Source organism: Halyomorpha halys, unplaced genomic scaffold (assembly GCF_000696795.3).
Source record: "Halyomorpha halys isolate HHAL.00 unplaced genomic scaffold, Hhal_1.1 Scaffold168.1, whole genome shotgun sequence".
In the NCBI taxonomy this organism is placed as follows: Eukaryota; Metazoa; Arthropoda; class Insecta; order Hemiptera; family Pentatomidae; genus Halyomorpha; species Halyomorpha halys.
Genome location: NW_027111025.1, coordinates 363,359 through 386,308, shown reverse-complemented (window position 1 = coordinate 386,308; position 22,950 = coordinate 363,359). Strand labels below are relative to the sequence as shown.

The following is a 22,950-nucleotide window of genomic DNA, read 5'->3' as shown; positions in this document are numbered from 1 at the left end:
TAATAAGCAAGGTCAGTTTCATTTATAAAATGTTATCTCATAAATATAAACTATTCTGATAGGTTATTAATAATTACGCAAGGAGTCGGCTGATTTAAAGATTGATATAAAATAGCTATCGGTTATGTTATGAAACAATAAGATAAACGATAAAAGTAAGATTAAATTTATTTTCAAATTTGTGCAAAATTGAATTCTGTAGCATTTTTTTTCATAAATAAAATAACTTCGAAACGAGTTTAATTCACTTTTAATAGATAAACAAAGAATAAGTTTTTAAAATATTTCAATGTCATTTTTCAAAAGGATTTTCACAAATAAGAAAGACAGAGAAGATTTCTAACTTTAACAATTACAAAAAAATGAAATCTTAACTTTTTCATTTAAATGAATTTTTTATCTATCCACAGAAATAAAATGAAATAACACTATGAGTAAAATGTATACAATTAGATGAGTTAATACACGTACTATCACATTCAGCCAATCAGAAATAAGTTTTTTAATTAAATAGTAATATTAAGTAGAGTACAATTTAAGTTTTCTAAGCGCCAGAAAGTTAAAATTCTGTTATGGTGGGCATATTAAAAAACTTCTAAACATATTTAGGATATGGTATAATAATATAAACAATAATGGAGTGTTTTTTGTTTATCTCAATATAACAAAAATATCCATTGCTTTACGCACACAACAGTCAAAGTCCATTTTTAGAGGATTCAAATTTTTTTATGAGACATTGACCGTCAAAGAGAAGACATTTGCATTACAAATCAACCAATGCTTTTTTTAAAAAATACATATCTGTTGTTTTCTCTTTCACATCATATTTCCCTCCTGGTTTCATAAATTCTTCATTTTAAGTTTATCAGAATCATTTTTCTGAATTAAGAACTGGATATGGGTTTTTACTTGCCCAAACCACAGTTATACAACATTCCAACGAAAGTTCATTGTCTACATATGTTTAGTTATTCGAAAATATCATGTTAGAAGGAAGGAGCAAAGTTTAGGGGGTAAGTTGACAGAAAATTTGAAGCTAAAAAGGCTCCGGATGGACTCTGTGAGCTTGGTAAAGAAATAGCAGACAATGAGAAATTTAATTTCTAGATCAAGGATTAAAATAAATTCTAATACATCATACCAAATCATATTTACCGTTCATCATAACCCCACATATTCTTGTCGAAAAGATTCGTTACTAAGGACTACAACTGGACAAACGACTGACAAGGAATCCTCCCACAAGACTAAAAAGACAGGAACTGCCCGTCGATTCCGACTACTATAACACTTACTACAAAAATGGTCTAAACTTCAAATCCATCACAAAAGACTGATCTACATGACTATAATAAGCCCTATCTGGGTCCTGTAAGTATAAACTAATACTTAAACTTGTAGTTTGTATTTAGTACAATTTCACTGACTTATACGATTCTGCCAGATAATTTTTTACTTTTAAACTCATGTAATATTACTAATTTGGTCTCTATCATGAAACAAAATGTATCAGTCCTTGTTCTTTAAATTTAGTGAACTTGTATTTATAGACTATTGGCTTTCATTATGAAACAGACCCCTGAGCATACGGAGTTGAGCTTTAGGGCTCCACTAAACCATCGAATTCCTCCCAAATCTAATCCTTCAAATCCTTCATGCTCCTTACTTTGTCGCAAATCAAGTCATTCATCATTCCTCCTCAATGTTCCTTATGCTGCCGATTTGGCCAGAACCAGATACAAATCCTTCCATGATAAATTTCGCAACCACCTAAATCCACTTGTTTCTAACCTGGCTGCTCCTTCATTACCTAATAATCCTCCTAGGCGTCTGAAAAAAAAAATGGCCATGAGATCTCCTCTAGAAATCTTATTGGAGTTCTCTATCAGTCGGTAGATTCCCCATGTTTGTATCATGTCATTTTATCACTAACATCAAATTTATTGGATGTTTATACAGTTGTAAATAACAATAAATAAATTATATAGAAAAAAAAATTCGAGCTGTGAGGGCCGAAAGTAATTTCCAAAGAAAACTCGGATATGAAATTTTTAATAACAATTTTTCCCTTCTCTATTCATTTAACTTAATTTCAGTTAAGTTAAAGTAAAAACATGAACTTGAAAAAATAATTTCTTATAAATAAGCCATTTTCGCGTCATATGTCATATTGGATATGTTTGACTTCTATTCCCATATATACTACGACAGCGGGGGTAATACACTACTCTCCTTCAAAGAGAAAGTGATGCCAAAATGAAGGACTTTGACCAGGTAGCTCGGGTTTACGTTGAGGTTACTAGGAAAGTCTAGCAATTTAATTTCTTATTGGCTCCTACTTCTCTACCACGCCCCTGGAGGTCATTCGGAGCCTTTTTGCCTTAACATTTCCTGGCAACTAACTATTCTGAAAAAGTTATACTGAATGATTTATGGAACGAGGATGAAAATATATTGTTGTGCAAGAGAGAACAATAGTTATAAACTTTCCTGAAAACATTAGTTGTTTTCTAATTCATAAGTTTTTAATCTTTGATAGATATAAATAACAAGAAACTTCTAAACATGAACTTTGACTGCTAATGTTTTTTCCAAGCCACAGATATTTACTATATTAAAATTTAAAAAACACACTTTATTATTTTAATATTATTACATCTTAAATATTTTCTGTTTCTAACATCAGTGTTATTTTAAAAAAAATAAATAAAACGTTTTTCCATTACGGGACCAGTGGAGAATTTATCAAAAACCGTTGAACTTTTTTAAAGAGATATTCCCATCTCCTCTCTAAAGCTGTTTCGATCTTATACCTACTACGGGAAATCCCGCTATGGCGAGGACTGAATGCCTGCGCCTTCCTACGCCTTATGCAAAGTCAATTACAGGGAAAAACCCCCGCGTCTTTTCAAAAATAAAAAAAATTCAGATTAAAATCATTTTTCAAAGGTAAACTTCGATGGCAAAAAGTCAATGTACTTTAGCAAAGTGGGTGAAGCACCGTTAAAGATATTCTGATTTTTATAAAATAATTTGATTCAGTAGGAATTTTATCATAATTTCAAAGCACTTCGTAATCCTATCATATTACAATTATTTTTTTATTTATTAAAATTTACAACTGTACAAAAACAAAAATATACACAATAAATAACTGTGATAAAAGTTTAAGATCACTTAATAATCTTTGGAAGGGACTACCCAATGGTGGTACTTCAATCATTGATTTAAGTTGGAAGGTCACGTCACCCTCTTCTTTTCAGACGCCTGGGAGGTTTATCAGGACTTGTTGAGGATGAGAGATTAAGAACTAATGGGTTAGAATGGGTAAGGAGGTTGGAGTGAAAGGACGCGTATCTATTTCGGGATAAATCTGTAACCACAAAGATATTAAAGTCTTTATGTATGAGTTTTTCTTTTCTTTTTCCCAATGTAGGTTTATTTCATACAACCAAAAATTAATTAATTATATACTATGAATTCTCTGTAAGACAGGTTGCCCAATTCCTTTGCTACTGATGTTATCAAGTTCAATATATCTGATTTACTAATAAACTATACCATAACTATATCTGCTATACATTTTTATTTATAGATTTCAAACATTTATGGATGCAACATATTTTTGCAAATTCTTTCACTTTTAATATACATATTATAAATAATATTCATTTTTATCTGTTTATACATAAAAATTAATAAGCATTAATTTTGGATACTTCAACAATATTCTTTTACTTTATATCAAATTATTATTATTTTTTATTTTATTTATTTATTTTTATTAGTGTTATTTTTTTTATGTTCATAGTTTGATACGTTCAGTTTCTTGATCATTCTGTTTATATATATTTAAAGAGAGATTTTAGTTATTTCTATGTACTTTTTTTCATTTTTTCATACATAATTATTTATTTTAATTTTATTTGTTTTAATTTTAGTAGGAATGTGATCAGCTATCACCTATAACCCAACAGCGTTGTGGCATATTGTAATATCTATCAATAAAAAAGTTAAAAAAAAAAAAATTATTATTTGTAAAATCCTGTAAATTTCAACTGCATAAGATATTAAATCTAGAAGGTATTACATTGCATATATTAGATATTAAATCATGACGTTATATATTGTATACCATGTTCACTCATTTATGTTAAAAATATATTTTATATTAACTTTAAATAATGATATATTAATTTACTAACAATAGTAACAATGGTACCAATTACTAACACCAGACTCCGTGGCTGCGCTATAATATAAAGCAATGAATACAAATATCTATCTAAAACAATTATCTTTATGCATAAACTATCAAATAATAAATTGGTAACTTGGACCAGCGTTTATTCCTCTCGACCCCCCCCACCGAAATTTGACGGTTCAAAACGCAATTGATTTGTAACGTAACTTATATCAATGGAAGCTCCCGTAATTTTTGTCATCGGTTATCATATTTTCGACAAAATATTTGGGGGGGGGGAGAGGGAGGTATAAGATAGATAAAGTTGATTATTGGCGTTGAGGACAAGAGGGAATGGCGGAACTAAGGAGGCTGTTAGACACACAATGCAGACCGCTAGGGCCTTCTGTGCCACTTGCCTCCCCTCCACACCCCTTTGTACCGGCTCTCTTTCAATGTCCCATGTCCTCTTTCACGCTTTTAATTAAATAAAGTTCAGTCATTAGCAATACTTGACAAGACAACCTACAACTCCTGCCTAAGGCTTACACGATACTGAGCTTACATCGCGGGTTCTAGTCCCGAGGATTCAAAAGAATTACTCAGCTCTCGGCGAACCCGGGAGCACGAGGCAGGTATTTAGGCTAGTAGGACTGAAAAGAAAAAAAAAAACCAGAGGCAGTGTCAACACCCAACATCCCCTTTGGGCCTTACAAGAGAAAATATTGACCTTCCATCACACCGAAAGCCTAACTAATAGCCACAGAAATCCTGGTTATCGAATATATTTTTTTTGTTTCTTAAAAATCTAACAGTAAGAAATATCGAGGAGAAGATGGTTGGGGGTGCGGTCAAAGTGAAACACAAATAAGTTGGTGTAACCTATTTAATTGTGCCAGCGTTTTGGCTAGAGTTTCTAGCCTTCTTCAGGGCTAAGAACAGAACAGTTTTATTCTCTTTTTTTTCCTCTTTCTTTATTTTACCACCCCTTCTTTTCTCCAATTTTCTCCATTTTCCTTACTCACGTTATTAGTTATGTTCACTATATTATTATTGTTGTTTTCAAATTATATTAATATTATTATTTTTGCTTCTATTCGTTTCTTTTGTTAAACTTTACTGATATTTGGCTTCTTTATCAATTATTATGGTTACATATATTTTCTTTTTCTTTCCATATTTCAATTTTTAAATCATTAATAACTAATATGTTCATACTTCATTTTTATTTTATTTCCTTAATTATTTTATTTTACCAACTTTTACAATTACCTAAGTCTACATTTTATTTCCCACTTCTCTCATCACTTCATTTTATTAATTCTATTCTGTAAAATTATTCATTTTTTGTCATTCCGTTTATATTTCCTATGCGTATTGTGGTTGTTATCTTGTTCTGTTCTTGTCCTGAAGGCTAGAAACTCTAGCCGAAACGTTGGCACAATTAAATAGTTTACACCAACTTATTTTTGTTTCATTTTGACCGTACCCCCAACCATCTTCTCCTACGTCATCCACGGTCAACTATCTCTCATAAGTAAGAAATATCATAAAGTAATATGAACCAGTCCGGAGGAAATTAACCAAATACCATAAATCATTTTATTAATAGAAAAAATTTCCATTCTAAAAACATCCTTAATAATAATAAATTATAATTATAATAATATTCCACTAATGCAGTTTAGACAAATCCCCAACACAGGAGGACATTATGCACTCAAACAACAAGCTAATCGATTCTGACTATTTCGACATTTACCCAACCAAGGGTCCATGTGTCTATAGCTTATAAAGATTAAATTATTAAGAGGAGCCCTTATGCTACAGATGTGGCTGAGTGTAAAAAAAATTACACTCGTAAGTGGCTTAAAAAAATCTAAGTCCTAAGAGATCATAGGATTCCAAAAAAAAATCAAATATATATATATATATAGGTTTCCAAATAACTTTTTAACTAAATATCTTCTGGAAAATATAGCTACTCATTTGAAAGATAATAGGGGTATTCATGATGTTGAAGTGAATGTAAAATGTTTTACCATGTTAAATGTTATAAGTGGCAGTGATTTTTGGAAAACTTTGTTTCCTCGTTCTACTTTAACAACGAATCTGTTTCCGATGTAGCTAATGGGGTTGGTTGGTATTTATTCAAAATAAAAACATTTTGATAATTTTTGGCAGAATCACTGAAAATTAATTTTGGTCTAAAGTAAATGTAGAAAAATCTGAAAATCTATTTGTGGTAACATTTATGTTCATATCTTGTTTTTTTTAAACATGGAACGAGAGGATTAAATATATAGTGTTTTTTATTCATTTATTGCTATTTACAACTGTGTAGAGAAACTACACAGGTATATACATCAAGTAAATTAGAGGAAATCATAATGGTATGGTACAAGCATCTAGAAAAACTACCCATTGATAGCACTCAAATAACGTGTTACAATAGTAGGTCTCATGGCCATCTTCTTTTCAGGCACCAAGGAGGATTTTTACGAATGGAAGAGGAAGTAAGATCAGAAACTAGTGGGTTTGGGTGGTTAGGGAGTTTGTAATGGACGGAGTGATATCTGGTTCGGGCTAGATCGGTTACATGGGGAACATTAAGGTCTTCATGTATGACTTTATTTTTGACAAAGTAAGGGGCATTGGTGATTTTACGAAGGATTTTGGATTGTAAGGATTGGATACGAGAGGAATTCGAAGGTTTAGTGGAGTCCCAAAGCTCAACTCCGTATGTGTATATTGGACTTATTAGTCATGGAGATCAGTGTTTTGTAATGAATTGGAAGTTTAAGCCGTTTGTCCAGTAAGTGCTGTAAAAGCCGAAATCGACGTGCAGTTTCCTGTCTTTTCAGTCTCGTGTGAGGATAAATATATATATATATATATATATATATATATATACACACATAATGTTCGTAACAAAACAAAACACAGAAGAAAAAAAAGATATACGAAGAAGAAATAAATTGAAAAAAATATAATGTATTTCTTTCTCAATTGAACACTATTTTTTCGCTTTATTTGAAAATAATTTGTTTTGTTTATTAAATCATAAAGGTTTCTTTACGCAAATATAGTCTAAAACAATATAATTATTTTTCAAAACTACTGAACAGCCCCGGGTCACTGTTTCTAAATGAATATTCCACTTACGGGTGAATGTAATCACAAAATTTAATATACAATTTCATACCAAAATAGTTCAACAACAAACATTATATCATGTTTATCATTATTTAATTTTTTTTTTTTACTTTTAAAAAACATATATTACGACATATATTATCCAAACATTTAATCTCTTATATATGCAAAAGCACTTAAACGATTTCCTTATCACTTAGTGCGCAGTAAAAACTAGAGGTTTACAATTGATATTGTAATTTTAACGATTTTAATTTTGATTTTGTAATCAACGAAGAAACTATTTAGAGAGAAGGAGAGTAATTGACAGCAATACGAGTCTGAAAAAACATGGAGTGGAAGTGGACACATTCAGACTGGAGATCCGCAAGCATCACGTAGCGATTGGATTCACTGCTTTTTAGCATGGACGGTTCACTTTCATTAGCTATCTTCCCTTTGAATTTCTCTTCAAGACTTTTTTATTGATTTTTTTTATTGCGTGAATCTAGACTTATAAATTTAGAGGAGAAATTTAAAATTTTGTTATTCAAGATTGACTACTTTCACTTCTAGGGAATTAAAGTTAGTACAAGAGCCGGCGGTTATCTCACCCCAATTTTTGATTACTTTAATGAAAAATATGTATAATTACTAGTCAAAATTGATGAGTCTGCAAAGTATAGGTAGGGGGAATAAAACATTCCGGCTGTTTCAAAACCTTAATTTTTCATTCGGAGCTCTATATCTTAAAACTACCAATAACACTTGAAAATCTAAGAGAAAATTATTTAAAGAAGAGTAAATTTGCTGAAATATTACCCCTAAAAGACCTAATTTACGTCCAATAGTTCTCGAGATATAGCTTTTTAAAAAGCAAAATTACTTGAAAATCTACTGAAAGATTAGTAGTTAACTAATTTATTTTGAGAAATCTATATCGCAGGAACTATGTGACATACAGATGTCTATTAGCACTCAAATTAAAGTTAGTTTAATATACTATAAAGTATTTTATGACCTTTATCTTCGTACGAATAGTATGTTTCATGATATTTGCTAAAATAAATTGATTTATAGTTGTTCGGACAATAATTTTGATTTATGAAAAACTTCATTTCAGAAACCATTGGACGTGACAGATGTCAGCCAGCGCCCAAATTAAAGCTAGTGAAAATTTACTACAAAATAGTTAATTATGTTTATCTTTGTAGGAGTAGTAGTTTTTATGATATTTGACAAAATATACTCACAAAATGTTCATTTATAGTTGTTCGTATAAAATGTTGGATTTTGTAAAAAATATATCTCTAGATCCATTAGACGGACATATGTCTGCCAGCACTCAAAATAAAGGAAATTTAACTTACATTAAAATAGTTGATGACACCTATCTTCGTAGGGGTAGTAGTTTTTATGATATTCACGAATGAATATAAATTTGGTAAATGAAAATTTGTCCGAACAACTATAAATTAGTTTATTTTAGCAAACTTCATGTAAACTATTACTCCTACGAAGATAAACATCATAAACTACTTTATAGCTCATTAAACTAGTTTTAATTTGAGTGCTAATAGACATCTGTACGTCAAATGGTTTTTGAGATATAGATTTCTCAAAATAAATTCACTAATTACTGATCTTTCAATACATTCTGTACATTTCTATAAAATGTTGCTTTTTTAATTTTTAAAAAGCTATGTCTCGAAAACTATTTAACGTAAATAACTCAATTAGGGCTCACATTTTAGCAAATTTACTCTTCTTTAAATGACGTTCTTTTAGGGTTTCTTGTCCTGCTCCTGCTTTTAAAGATATAGAGCTGCGAATGAAAAATTAGATTTTTTTATTGCTTTGAAACAGCCGCCATTTTTTATTCTCCCTAGTTGTACTTGGTAGACTTAATTTTGACTATTAATTATACATAACTTTCATTAATGTAATCATAAATTGGGTTGAGATAACTGTCTTTTTTCTCCTCTAATAAGTAACTAATGGACCGGGACCCATTCCAAAACCAAATTTGTATCCATAAAATATTGCTTTCTGTGTAGTGGTCATATTGACACAATGCATCAAAAAATTGTCAAAACAACCAATATGGGTTGATCGCAATGGGACTTATACTCTTACACAACACCAGACTTCATATTTCACGAGAGACAGGGAAGAAACTAAATTTTCTTAGTCAGGGAGTCCTTCCACACCCACTTTATACGCCAGACTTATCTCTAATAAATTTCCATCTGTTCAGAAACTTAGAGAAGGTAAAATTTTTGAAAATGATTACTAAGTCAAAAACGCATTTACTAACTTTGTTTCTTCACAAAATCCTGAACTTATCTGTTCTTGGATCGAAAAGTTGGCAACTCGTTATAGAAAAAGATGGTAAATATTTTGAATAAAAACGTTTTGATTTCATAAAGTAGTTTCATTTGAAAACTGACATTTGATATGAAACTAGCCAATATAGCATCCAAGTATACAAATATAATATATTTCAATATCTATTCTACGTTTTACTGTTTTAATAACGTGCTAATTATTATTAAAATTGTACTCGAATAATATTTTCTACGAAATAAACCACAGTCTTTCCACTCTGGCTAGAACAGGTTGGTAGCCAGTAGGATGACCCGTCTTTCCTACCCTAAGCCCTAAAAATAAATAAATAAGATATAGGGACATTCCAGACAAGAGATAGGAATTCAAAATATTTTCTAAACAACTTTTGATTATATACAGCGTTGCTTAAAATCCAAAGTTAGTAAAATAATTTATTTTATACGTGAAAATTAACATAAAAAAAAGTTAACGAGATAAATGTTTAAATTGGCAATGCTGCCCAAATATATCAGGTTCTTAAAACTCACACCATATTTATCAATTCATGATTGGATATACAAATATAATGTATTTTTTTCTTCTTTTTATTTTTTCAAACAATAATTAACTATATTCTAAATACAGCATATTTCAAATTTTTTTTTATATATATTTGTTTTCATCCTACCTATTCTCACAAAAAGTTATATTCAATTTTCCTTGTTAATTTTTTCCATTTTTTTGTTGCTATTGTAGGCAGGGGCTTTAGGGCGTAATCCTGAGGTCATCAACGCCCATGTTCCGCGCTTTATAATTATATTTCCTTTAATTTTTTTTTTTTATTGATATTTACAACTGTATAAAAAATACAAGTAAATTTGATCATAATGACATAATGATATGATACAGGATGTAGAGAAACTACCCAGTAGTAGAACTCTAAATCATTTAAATTTAAAATTCTATTTCATTTTATTTTTCTCTATAAATAATTACGAAAGAATTGTATATATGTATATATCGTTGACCGTAAAAATTGATGTATAGGAAGATGGTCAGAGTTGCGGGCAAAGGAGAAACAAAAATAGTTTACTACTATTTATTTTCCGACGTTTCGCTCCACTTTGCTTCATCAGGGCTAAAAAGATACAAAATGATACAATGATAATTTGATACATACAAAATGATACAATGATAATGATTTTATTCTTATCATTGTATCATCTTAGCCCTGATGAAGCCCTACAAAGTGGGGCGAAACGTCGGAAAATAAATAGTTGTAAGCTATTTTTGTTTCTCCTTTGACCGCAACCCTGACAATCTTCCTATACATCAATTACGAAAAAAATTTAAATAATTACTTATTTTAGAATTATTTAGTACGTTAACAAACTTTCGGGATAAAGCTCCGAATAAAAATTTTCACTAGTAATTATACATAGTTTTCCGCCTATTTTTCTTCCCGGTTCTTGTACTATTATGAATATCTTTCCTGACGCAAACGTTCTTGAATGGTATTAATTAATAGATTTAATTAACAGGAGATGAGTGACCCAATGGATCGAAGGGGAATAATTTTTAACAAAGTTGATATAATTTTTACCATTTCGAATAACGATCTCTAGCCAATTATCAAAAGGCGCACCTTACCAAACCCCTAAATTGATTAATACATGCTTAGTTACTCTTTATGGAAATGATCCTATGTAATAATGAGATGATAGATAATCAGCGAAGAGCGGACAAACACAAGGGGGCTAACAGGGGGGGGGGTGATTGATGCAAGGGATGATGACGCAGCCATACTGCGACGCCATCTTGTCCCACTCGTCCTAATGAGCCAATGGCGTGGGAATGGTCCGCAGTTCCCTTAACCTGTAATTATTTTCGGCAAAACAATTTCCTAAAGCCCCTTCCAAGATGGACAGATGGTATCTGCCGCAGGTCGGCAAAAAATATTCATCGCCACCTGAGCCACAAGGGCTGTCAGCGCTAGCGGGATACTTCTGAAAGGATTCCAAAAGTTGAGGGGATAAACAACACGACCTGACAAGGGTTTATGAAAATAAGTTGTTAGCGAACTTGAAATTTTAAAAAAACATTGCTTTCGATTGATTTACTTAGTTACTAAAGAGAGAGCGGTCAGTGAACAATACAAATAAGTAAAATCCTATTTATTAGTGGCAATGTTTCGGTTAGAATTTCCGGCTTTCATCAGGGCTAAGAACAAAAGGCAAGACAATAACCAATGAATAAAAGAATATACAAAATCATTAGAAAATAAATATCATAGTGTAGAAAGACTTGAATAGTTTAAGTATTATAAGAAGATAAATGATTTATCAGCAAAGTGGGAATATTATATCAGCTAAGAGCAATACTATAATTAAGTAAGAGGAAAGAATAAATAATAAAATACATATGAAAATCTAGTTAGTAAATATATGTTCAAAACATAGCAGTTCAAAGTAGCAAATAAAACATATATATGTAGGTAATTAAATATATAAGTAAAATAACACGATTAAAAAAAATATAAAATATAAAGTTATATTATTCAAAAATAATAAAGAAATATGAATATTTTAATTTAATAATGTTCATCTTATTTGAAATTAAAAAAAAAATGAAAGAAATACATATAATTAATGCAATATGCATGCAAAAAACTAGAATAAAGACATAAATTTAAGAAAGACAAACAAAGTAATTATTAGTTACGATCCCAAAGACTTTGTGATAACATAAGAATTATTTTAAAATAATTTACAAACCATTAAATTCCTACTGTATCCAATTCTTATAATCCAAAATCCTGACCCACCCAAACCCATTAGTTCTTAATCTCTCATACTTAACAATCCCTGATAATCCTCCAAGGTATCTGAAAAGAAGATGGCCACGGGACCTTCTAATTTAAAGCAATGAATGGTGGTACCACCATAGTATTTTTTTTAATACAGTTTTAAATTTCAATAAAAAAATGAAACAAAACTTAAGAGCATTTATAATTATACCAAGTAATATTATTTTATTTTTTTTGTAGAAGTTACCATCGATAAAGTGATAAGATCGTGAATGGTGATACAGTGTAAACTGAATGGAATAAGAATAAGTGAATTTGGATAATAATAGGTTATTAAATCAATTTTGACGAAGGTAGAAAAGCCTATACTATTTTGATGAAAATGTTAGCTGTTATATTGGAAATGAGATTCTTGAGAATGGCCGGAATGGCCGAAACTTAGGAGTTAAAAAAATTAAACATGTCTCACAATGTTTAATTTTTTTAACTCCTAAGTTTTTATGGATTTAAGTTTAAATGGATATTTTTTTTCTATAATTAATTTTTAATCTAAATATATTATTCATGAATTGGAAAACGTTTTAAAGATCAAATCAAATTCTTAATACAAATTTTTATTTGACAACACGTCTAATCATCAATAAAATTATTTTAATCACATTATAAATTATCATCAGAACCCATTCATTTCTGCATAATTATATCTTCTTTTTTTTCGGCCAAGACTTCCAGGAGTCCTATATTGCTTAACCATAGTCGAGGGTCAAGTTTTGTGGCATTTTCATTTTGTGGGACCGCCACCCAATGAAAGAGGACTGAACACCAGGCCGGATTCGAACCTGAACCGCCAACAGATTTCAAATTAGTAAGACTAAGCCTAACCAACTAAGCTAAGGACGGCCCTAATTCTATCTTAATATCTACAGTTCCCAAACTGCGTATTGAGTGTTAAATGCGTCGATACGCAATAAACATTTTCTTAAGTTATGGGAAAGCCATGGGGGTTTTATTTTATGACACTTATCTTAATTTTTTTCAATTGGACACAGAATATTTTGACAATTATAATTAAAAGCTTCACCACTCCAATAAATACACTCATGATGACGAGGTTATATCATTGTTCGAATTTTTATTAAATCATTGTATTCAAATTCAGTATCAAAGACTATATTTGATACACAGGATTAGATTATACTGTTTACATGAAGACCTTTCTGATTCATTTCTTTACTTCGTATTCTATTATTTTTCTTCGTTCTTCTTCCTAAGCCTAGGTATTCGGTTCAGCCATCTTCTACTCCTAGCCACCTGCCTTTTGCCAACCATTCTGGTTCCGTTGAGCTTCCTACAGCTTTAATTTACTTATATTTTCGCAAAATATCTTGCCAAACTCGTCCATCCCATTATATTGATAATATGAAAAATAGCTTATTATACTGGGATTAGGTCCCTTTAGAATAATTATTAGGTAATTTAAATTTTACAACAAATATTGCCCAAAAACAGTTAATTATAACTTATATTAAAATTTTTTATAAATAATTTTAGATACAAAGATAAAAAAAAAATTAAAAAATAATTGACTAAATACATAAAAACAAACCAAAAAGGTAGTTACATCTGTACTATTATAATATCGGATTAGATTGGGGGAGTAAAAGGTAATTAAATATAAGGGTTTTAAGAGAGGGGAGGGTTGGTACATGACGTATGAGGAATGGAGTTCCAGTGATATGCAGCTCGGGTAAAAAATGATTATCAAACGCAGCAGTTTGGTTAAGTCAGATAAACGGTATCTGTTAATACGGAATTGGATGGAGAACATAAATTGCAGGTTTTCTAAGGTACAGGAGGGGCGCTGAGTACGTGCCTATAACATGTGCCTAATAAAAAACAATCATGAATTTCAATGCAGATTAATTGTATTTATACTGAGAGCGTAATAATAAATTCATATTTTAAAAATTAATGTGAACTAAACTTAGGTTCTAGGAATATCTTAGCACCTGAATAAAGAATTCATTCACAATCATATTTTAAATGATTTCGTAATTTTAAATAATAATAATAAAGGCCTAATGAACCCGAAGGTTCAATGCCGATACCACCAAACGCTCTTTCCATACAACCTTCCAGTGACCCCCCCAAACTCAACTCCACCAAATCAGCTTTAACGCAATCCTCCCATCTACGTTTCGGATTCTGTTATTTTAATCATAATAAAAGTTAACTTGCTAATTCATACATAAAATCGACTAATATAATATAGACGGTGAGTAAGAGAGTGAGTGAGAAAGAGCGGAGAGGGGAGGAATGTGAGAGGGAGAGAAAGAATTTCGGCCAAATATTTGAAACTTTATAACTCACACTATCTCTAAATTAAAAATTCAAAAACTTATGAATAATATTTATTCAATTAATTTACAACTTTTATCTGCACTTATCTTATAACAAAATATTTAATTTTCAGTAGTCACAGTCTTTGAAAAACAGTTCTTATCATCGTGTCATTAATTTACGAGAATGTAAGAAAAGCAAATACAAACTAGAAATCGACATTTGAAATTATCTATAGATATTACGAGTATAGCAATACAAAATGATCGCCCTATTGTTCTGTATCTCGGTTAGTTCTTAAGCAGCGAAAATATAGTAGTATATAATGAATATATAAAAACTACAATGCATATTACAGTAATAGATATTACACTAATTAACAATAGCAGAGTAGATAACCGTTAACTGGAAGCGTTGAGGATACGGGCGAGAGACAATAGGTCGCTCGTGTGTGGAACCGTGCCGCACGGGTAAGCTTCTGTCTAGGGTTTTTGCACCTACTACGTGTGCCTCCTCGAGCGAAGGTGGAATTTTCAAAAAGTGGGTGCCTGACCCCTCGCTATTGAAACATCCTATTCGACCTCGTCCACAGTTACTAGATATTCCTCGAACTTCTTTCTATCTTAACGGTACATTCTTCAATCGTTTGGTAGAACGAACAAACATTTTTCGACAAACCAGAAAACATAGGTCGATTCGTATATTATGAGTTTCACATAGGAACAGGAAATACCTTTGGATTATTCACACATTGTGAATTTTTGCTCAATACTTCAGCTATTATAAGGTCACTGATACACAATGACACACCTTCCAACGTTTTAATGCAATAACAGATATCTTTAAATTGGACTATTGTTAATGGTATCTAGTGGGGAAAATAGTCCGGCAAGTGGGTCTAGTGGTTCTTTTGCCAACCTATGGCGGCTACCAGAGTTACCACCGCGTACTAACCAAGGTGGGGATGATTTATTTCTCGGGACCACAGAGAAATAAATATTAACTGCCCTTGATGGGAATCGAACCCACAATGCTTAGAATCGGACGCTCTTGGAATTACACCCCGACATGCATGGTCTTCACGTCCTTTTGAATAAGACAATAGGGTTAAAATAATTCGATTCCTGATTTTTCTCAATTAGTTTAAAGAAAAATTAAATTAAATTTGATGTCTTTGCTCTAAAATAGTGTATATCTGTAGTTTATTTGAATACATTTACACACATTTTTCCAAAAATAAAGCCACTTTACTATTAACACATTATCGATAATTAAATAAATATATATATCTGTCTTCCTTAAATTTAGGAAACCTTCATAATCAAAAATAACTATCCAACAACTCAAAACTTTAATGGAGTTTTGGTGAAGTATTTATTTAAAAATTTCATTTTATTGCTTATATATTTATCTGAATCATTTATAGTGTTAATTTTTCGTTAAAGAGATTTTAAGAACTTATAAAATACTGAGTAGTTAATTTTTAAATCAATCAGTTGATCAATTTCAATTACACTGTCAATAGAGAAGTGTTGCGAAAGATGTTTGCTCCATGACGACTTAGAACAAACTAATCTTGATAACAGAAACTTACTAGATTAAACCGGAAAACAATTCGGATATCGATAGGCGTCAAAAAATAATAATTAGTGATAATAATATAATAAAGTTCTATTTGCTGAAAGATTATTCGAGTGCTATAAAATTGTTATTTTATGACATAGATTATAAAAATGAGTTAAAATGTTCTTTAATAAATCAAAAACACGATATGGATACATTACAAACTCCACTACTAACTTAAACTCCACAGATACCTTTCTTTCTTTCCCCTCCTCCACAAGTGCAAGAATCAAGCATGGTTTGGACTTCACTAGTTCAAGCACAAATATTGTAATTTTCCTTTTAAGTTCCAAAATCAGAAAAGAAAATGGCCTCCAAGATCTTTTAAAGGGTAGTTTCTCTACATGCCTGCATCATACCATTATAACCTTACATTAAATTTACTGGATGTATTTCTATGTAAATATAATAGTGAATGTCAAAAAATAAAAAATAAAAAGTTCCTAAATCAAGTAAAAATTATCCAGGATGATTTTAATGGGATGAATAGGACTTTCCTGAAAATCCTCATAAAACGTTAAAACCAAACATGTCCTTACATCAAGTTAAATATTACGTATGTATACGTGGAATATCTTCTGTTAATAGCTGAAATAAAAGACGATTGTATTTGAATTTGTAATGGTAGCCAATAACAGCCTTGGTGGACTGATTTTTATTTCATGGCAGCCCTTCAAAATGAAAACACGACCTTCCAACTATAGGTAGAATTGGGTGGTAACTTCTAGGATAACTCACGGAAGTAAAACAAAAAAAAAACAGTAATAATTCATCAAAGACTACTTTGACAGACAAAATCTTTGTAAAATAAAATCAACAAAAGTGAATCCAAAAGACCGTAAATCCAAGATTTGGTATATTTTTTTAATTATAGTATTATATACTACTCTAGAATACTAATTTATCTAATACTAAAACCTGTGTTCATTATTTTGTTATTGACAACTATTGATATTCATTTCTAAAAGTAACCTCATAGTGTACACATTAAAAAACATTCTTCGCGTGGTTAATGATGAGAAAACGACAATTGGGTTCCTTCATAATAAAGGAATGTTACCAAGAATAAAAGTATGTTCAAACGTCCATGAAATGAATCTCTATTTTAGTGAAAAAAAATATTGGAGATGCTACAAACGAAGTTGTAGGAAAAGTATCGGGATAAGAACAGAAACAGGGTTTGCTGATACCAAAGTAAGTTTAGAAATTGCAGTATACTTTATTTTTCTTGGTCTTAGCCATTAACAAATATAAAATATTTTATAAATAAAAAAAGTGGAACAAATCGTAATTTCGTAGCATCTTATTTAGCATAATTCGTGTGGCGCACTCAACTTCATCAAATTTTAGTAGATAAAAAATATTTTTGTTTGGAAATAAATAAAAATTAGTTTTATATAGGTAGATAATTGACCCATAATTTTAAATATGAAGAAGATGGTTAGTGGTGAAGTCAAAAGGAACAAAAATAGTTTTCAACTATTTATTATCCGACGTTTCGCCTCACGTTGTAGGGCTTCATCAGGGCTAAAAAGATATAAAAACAACTAAGAACATTTTGAAATAGTAAGTAAATACTAACTGAAATAGTAATTACTTTCTCAAAATGTTCTTAGTTGTTTTCTTCATGTTAAAACACGAGTGATTTTATTATTTCTTAATCACTTAAATCAACTAGAATCACATATTGTATCCCATTATTTTATAGTTTATTTCTTCTTTCTTTTTCAATTTATGAGAATTTTTTTTTTTATAATTTTGTAAATATTTCTTCTCCCCCTCTATTATGGATATCATTTATTGTTAACCTAATTTTAATTCTCTTACATTGCTTACTTTAAAATTATTTTCGTTATTATGTGGCGTTCTTAACTGCCATCCCCACTCTTCCCAATACATACGGCTCACTCTGACTTTGACTTTCGTCAAATCAGGTATGAATTCTGTCTCATTAATTTACATTTGATTTTATTCTTTTCCCTTTTCATCTCTTAATTTGTACTTTCTTTAATATTTCTTCTCTTATTTTATCTCTTATCTTTCTGTTACTATTACCGTTTTCATTTACTGTTTACAACCTTTAATTTTTCTTATTAAATTTTACTTTTCATTGTATAGCCCTGATATTTTCCACTGTTTTTTTTTTAAAACTATGTCAAGTATTTGGATCTTTTTTAGCCCTGACGAAGCCCTGCAACGTGGGGCGAAACGTTGGCTCAATAAAAATAGTATAATTATTTACTATTTGAGTTTTCTTGACCGCACCCGGACCATATTCCACTCATTGATACACACGGTCAATCAGCAATATTACAGTATTTTATTTTATATAATTTAATTAATAAGAAGTGACAATACTATAATTAATAAGTACCCAAAATTTTTAGTTTTTCCAAAGCCAATTCTTTTGTAATTTAAATCTCAAGTGCCTACTATTGCTACATCTATACAAAATGTCTCAATCCTATAACTGCCCCGCCACTTATTTGGGGGTAAGGGCGACCCTGAATCAGTTTATTAGGACGGGAGCTACATAAACGGAAGCCGTGAAGGAATTTAACGAATTCCTCGAGATGTTATTAGACCACAAGGCGGCGATATAAATTTAAAGCCGGCGAATGAAGTGGGCACTTAGGCATTTACAGCGATTGGACGGGGCGAGTGGGGCTGATGGCGGAGACTACAAGGCCTAATGATAGGTCGGCTAACAGTCTTATCGACCTCTACCATCGCCCCACCAGTGCATTAAAATATATCCCGATACTGAGCCGTCTATTAACTTTAAGTTTTATACATAATTACCCCTCTATCGGAAAGTAATGTAAGACTGGGACTGACCAATGTTTCTTAATTTAGTAATCCTTAAACAAAGGTATTAGTACAAGAGCCGGGAAGATAAAAAGGCATTTATCTCACCCCAATTCTTGATTACTTTAATGAAAACTATATAAAATTACTAGTCAAAATTCATGAGTCTGACAGGTATAAGTAGGGGGAATAAAAAATGCCGGCTGTTGAAAAACCTTAAAAAAACATTAATTTTTCATTCGGTGCTCTATATCTAAAAACTACCAACAACACTAGTAAATCGAAGAGAACATTATTAAAAAAAAGAGTAAATTTGCTAAAATATTAGCCCTAAAAGAGCTATTTACGTCAATATAGTTTTTTAAAAAGCAAAATTTCTTAACAATCTTCTGAAAGATTAGTAGTTGGCTAATTATTTTGAGAAATCTATATCTCAGGAACTATGTAACGTACAGATGTCTATTAGCACTCAAATTAAAGCTAGTTTAATGGACTATAAATTAGTTTATGACCTTTATCTTCGTAGGAATAGTAGTTTTCATGATATTTGCTAAAATAAATTGATTTATAGTTGTTCGGACAATAAGTTTGATTTATGAAAAACTTCATTTCAGAAACCATTGGACGTACAGATGTTTGCCAGCGCTCAAATTAAAGCTGGTAAAATTTATTACAAAATAGTTAATTATGTTTATCTTTGTAGCAGTAGTAATTTTTATGATATTTGACAAAATAAACTCACATAATGTTAATTTATAGTTGTTCGTATAAAATGTTGGATTTTTGAAAAAAAAAAATACCTCTAGATTCATAAGACGTACATATCTCTGCGAACACTCAAAATAAAGGAAATTTAACTTATTATAAAGTATTTTATGATGTTTATCTTCGTAGGGGTAGTAGTTTGTATGATATTCACATATGAATATAAATTTGGCAAAAGAAAATTTGTCTGAACAACTATAAATCAATTTATTTTAGCAAATTTCATATAAACTATCCTCCTACGAAGATAAACATCATAAAATACTTTATAGCTCATTAAACTAGCTTTGAGTGCTAATAGACATTTGTAAGTCAAATGGTTTTTGAGATATAGATTTTTCAAAATAAATTCACTAACTACTGATCTTTCAGTAGATCCCGTACAACATTTTTATGAAATGTTGCTTTTTAAAAAGCTATATCTCATGAACTATTTAACGCAAATAACTCTATTAGGGCTCATATTTTAGCAAAGTTACACTTCTTTAAATGACGCTCTCTCAGGTTTTCTTCCGTTGTTCCTACTTTTTGAGAATAGAGCTCCGAATGAAACATTAGTTTATTTTATTGCTTTGAAAAAGCCGCTATTTTTTATTCTCCCTACCTGTACTTGGCAGACTCATCAATTTTGACTATTAATTATACATAATTTTCATTAAAGTAATCCACGGGGGCCTCTTACGACCCCACAAGCTCTTTTTCTAGTGGAAAGATATGAAGACAATTCCCCGATTTTCGAGCCGATCAACGACATTTTTCGCAAAACTTTCTTTTACTACATGAGTAAGTTTCCATTAAATTTACCGGGACACTGCATTACACAGTCCCTTTATTCCCAATAAAACACGTTTAGGTTCCTCCGAGAGACCCATGATATTCGCCGTATATAAGTTTTAATTAAATTCACCATAATTGTGAATGTTGAGCAAACATTTTCTAAAATTATCTACCTAATATGTGAATCATACTAACCAAAGGGCGCTTGTTGAAAGACAACTGAGAGACAGTGGAAAAATCAGGAATGGACTCATCTTGACGAAACTAAATTGCATTGCTTGGATAAATGAAATCCAAACCTCCGAAGTATAAGATGAATGTTCGGGTGACAGTTATAGACCTGCACTTGTAAAAAAACTACAGGTGCACAACAAAGGAAGTAGTATGCATTTGTTAAGTAGGAAAATAATCGTAAATAATATTCTATCTAAATAAAAAATAATATTTGTTTCTGTTGACTTCAAGTAAAATATTAGTTCAACTAGCCATAACCACAAGATTGAACGACCCCGGATGCCGCAATAAAATATTTAATCGCCACTAAAGGCCAATTTTCAGATGACACATATCTGTCGTGCAAGTAATATCACAACAGAGAAAAAGTATAATAGAGTTTGTTTAAACGCTGATAGTGAACCTAACCTTGCTAAAAGCTCAACACATAAATACAATATAACTCAATATATAAATAAAAGAATAAAATGAAACTAGAGATCATTAAAACTGAAGAGCTAAGATACATCTAAAGATACAAAGAACTAAATAATATCAGGATATAATAAAGATCTATATATTTGTTTTTACATACATAAACACAAATATATGTACAAAGCTACGTTTATTTAAATACAATGAATAGAGGTCAACTAATTAGAGATAAGAAAATATACACATAGATATTTAATCGCCTTTTTACGAATTTATATAACAATCGAAGAGTTAAGCCCCTTTTAAAGGACAAAAAAAAGTGTTAAATAATTTTTAAAAATTCAACACAGGAATGAATGGGAAGTAAATGATGTGTTTAGTAAAAAAAGGAAAAATAATTTTCATAATAGTTTTTGTATTGAGAGTGGGTTTTGTAAGTGAATAGCCAATTTATAAAAAAACTTAAATGAAATTAATTTGATATTTGTTTTTATTTTTGAAGATTAAATGAAATGGGCAAATTGCCCACAAATGAAAGACATATTCCAAACAAATTGTGACTAGTCAATAACTGAGGTATGATAAAAAATATTGTTAAAATGTGAGGAAGTAATATAATAATATGAAAACAATTTTTACGTTGTATCCTTGACAATGGCCTAAGGGCCGAAACGTCGGAGGATTAAAATAAACTGTTGAGAATAAAGTGGATCATTGTAGTTGATGATATTATGTATGGGAAGATGTTTCCTATCAATTTGAAAGTTTTGAATCAGGACCCGATAAATTATTTGAATTTAGGATTCGTTGATAAACAGTTATGTCACGACTCAAATCTTAAAAAAAAAACACATCAATACATAATTTCAAAAAACGGGTAGTATTTTTTTTATATAAGATAAAATTGCGAACTCTAACTTTAATAAAAAAGTTAATTATTAACGAACCTTAGTGCGTACACATTTACAACCTGCTTCTTGCATGCCATTTTCTAGAAGACTACATTCTTGTCTTACCTGAAAAGAAAAAAAAAATTATTAGCATAAATAAAAATAAAATTGAAAAGAAATATAAACATTTATTATTTATTTATTTATTTGATTACCGATACGTAACATTGTCTCCTAGTTTTCTTTATTGAGTAGTTACTATACATTTAGGCCTAAGGAATTTATAACCTTATAACATCAGATTATTGAGAGTATAATATAAATATATAACTAAAGATAAATCTATATTTGCGATTATGGAGTGTTACAGTTATCATGGTTAAATGAAACACTGGCGACATCTGCGTAGATAGGGGGCATTGTTTTTGAGAAGGTTACTGTTTGAGTTTTGAACACGCTATTGTTCAATATTAAGTAGTTATATGAGAAGAAGATAGTTCGGGGGTGCGGTCAGAATATAACACAAATAAGTGGAAATGACTTATTTAGTAGTGCTAACGTTTTGGCTAAAATTTCTAACCTTCATCAGGGCTAAAAACAAATAACAAGATAACAACCAATGAATACAAAAAATATATATATAT

General features: G+C 30.4%; 1 protein-coding gene across 8 annotated transcripts in view; it reads right to left on the bottom strand.

Annotated features, from left to right (window-relative positions):
- The window catches only part of cnc (cap-n-collar), a 470,532-nt gene that overhangs the window by 222,480 nt on the left and 225,102 nt on the right, over positions 1–22,950 (bottom strand). For 4 of the 8 annotated variants that reach the window (XM_067049122.1, XM_067049124.1, XM_067049123.1 and 1 more), the window contains exon 3: positions 22,364–22,432. The exons of the other annotated variants lie outside the window; for them this stretch is intronic. In XM_067049122.1, coding sequence (XP_066905223.1) covers positions 22,364–22,432 — 69 coding nt within the window. The remainder of the gene's footprint in view (positions 1–22,363; positions 22,433–22,950) is intronic. 8 annotated transcript variants of the gene reach the window in all.